This window comes from Bison bison, unplaced genomic scaffold (genome assembly GCF_000754665.1).
Source record: "Bison bison bison isolate TAMUID 2011002044 unplaced genomic scaffold, Bison_UMD1.0 scf7180017853440, whole genome shotgun sequence".
NCBI classification, from domain to species: domain Eukaryota; kingdom Metazoa; phylum Chordata; class Mammalia; order Artiodactyla; family Bovidae; genus Bison; species Bison bison.
In genome coordinates, this window is record NW_011484013.1 from 88,394 (window position 1) to 89,935 (window position 1,542).

Consider the following 1,542-nt stretch of genomic DNA (forward strand, 5'->3'; position numbering starts at 1 on the left):
GGGTTGCCCTTTCCTTCTCCAATGCATGAAAGTGAAAAGTGAAAGTGAAGTCGCTCAGTCCTGTTCGACTCTTAGCGACCCCATGGACTGCAGCCTACCAGGCTCCTCTGTCCACGGGATTTTTCAGGCAAGAGTACTGGAGTGGGTTGCCATTGCCTTCTCCGAAAACTGAATCTACCTGATGTCAAATACTATAGCAGGAGAGGTAACATTTTAAAAGACATTAATAAATTATATTCAACTCTTTCAAGTTTAGCTTTCTTATAAAAAACAAAGTACTTATCCAAGAATCTAGGGATCTACTGTGAAAACTCAGATAATAAACATGCACACTGCCTTATTAAGTAAACCATACAAATTTTCTAAAAAGGATGTCTGTATTCTTCATTTGAAAATGGCAACAATTTCAAATTCTCATTCAGGTTCTTTATAAAATCAATCCAGGTCTTACAAAGGTAGCAAAATATGTAGTATTTCCATATAGTAGAAATTAATTGGCAATAAAAAAAGAACAATCCATGGATAAGTGCAAAACATGTGAATTTTCACAGGTCCTATACTCACAAATGCTATCGATTCCATTTATATGAATTTCTAGTATAGGCAAAACTAATCAAAGGTGGCCAAAAAAAAAAAAAACCACGGAGAATGAGAATGACTGCCTTGGGAGCGTGTGGGGCTGACTGAGAAGGGGCTTAGAAGTACATTCTGAAGTGACAGTAATATTTTATGTGTAGATGGTGCTTTAATTACATAGGTGAATGCATTTGTCAAATAAATGTTCACTTTGGATATCCCCATCTCAGTGTGGTAAATTTTATCCTTAAAAACACTATGAACACAAAATGTATATTCCTTCTTATTACTAAGACATTCTATTTCTTAAATGTAGAAAAAGATAAATTTGGATTACATCAAAAACCTCCACAATATCCCTTTAATTACTGCCTGCATATACAAGGAAGTTCTGTTTGTTATTTTTATCATATGCATTTTTACCTCTGGCATTCCTTGTGGAGAAAAGGCACTAAAGGGTGGCACAACGTCTGAGACATTTTCATATCCTGGAGGAGGCGGTTCAAATAACGATGTGTTGAAAATCTAGAGAAGCAAAGCATAATAATTAGAATCAAATCAGGTAAAGCTTAATTACTACTATCAAACAAATAAATGTGTATCATCTCTTTCGCCAGGAGAGGGTTAATCAAGATTTCTGTATTTTAAAGATGCAAATCAAAGAGCCAGACCTCTGCTAGACGCTGTGAGGAGTTCAAGAGGTGAATAAACTACAGACCCTCAGAGGGTCTACAAGCAGCAGCTTTTGATTTAGAAGGAAAAGTTCACTTTCCAAATAAAAAAATAACATCATGTAGTATTATTAGTTGGAGAAGGCAATGGCAACCCATCCAGTACTCTTGCCTGGAAAATCCTATGGACAGGGGAGCCTGGTAGGCTGCAGTCCATGGGGTTATGAAGAGTCAGACATGACTGAGCGACTTCACTTTCCCTTTCCACTTTCATGCACTGGAGAAGGAAATGGCA

The 1,542-nt window shown here is 37.0% G+C and overlaps 1 protein-coding gene across 1 annotated transcript in view; it reads right to left on the minus strand.

Moving 5' to 3' along the window:
- Positions 1 to 1,542, minus strand: part of LOC104999134 (glutamate carboxypeptidase 2) — a 71,208-nt gene that overhangs the window by 54,704 nt on the left and 14,962 nt on the right. The window contains exon 4 of the mRNA XM_010854613.1: positions 1,000 to 1,101. Within this exon, the coding sequence (XP_010852915.1) occupies positions 1,000 to 1,101 (102 nt within the window). The remainder of the gene's footprint in view (positions 1 to 999; positions 1,102 to 1,542) is intronic.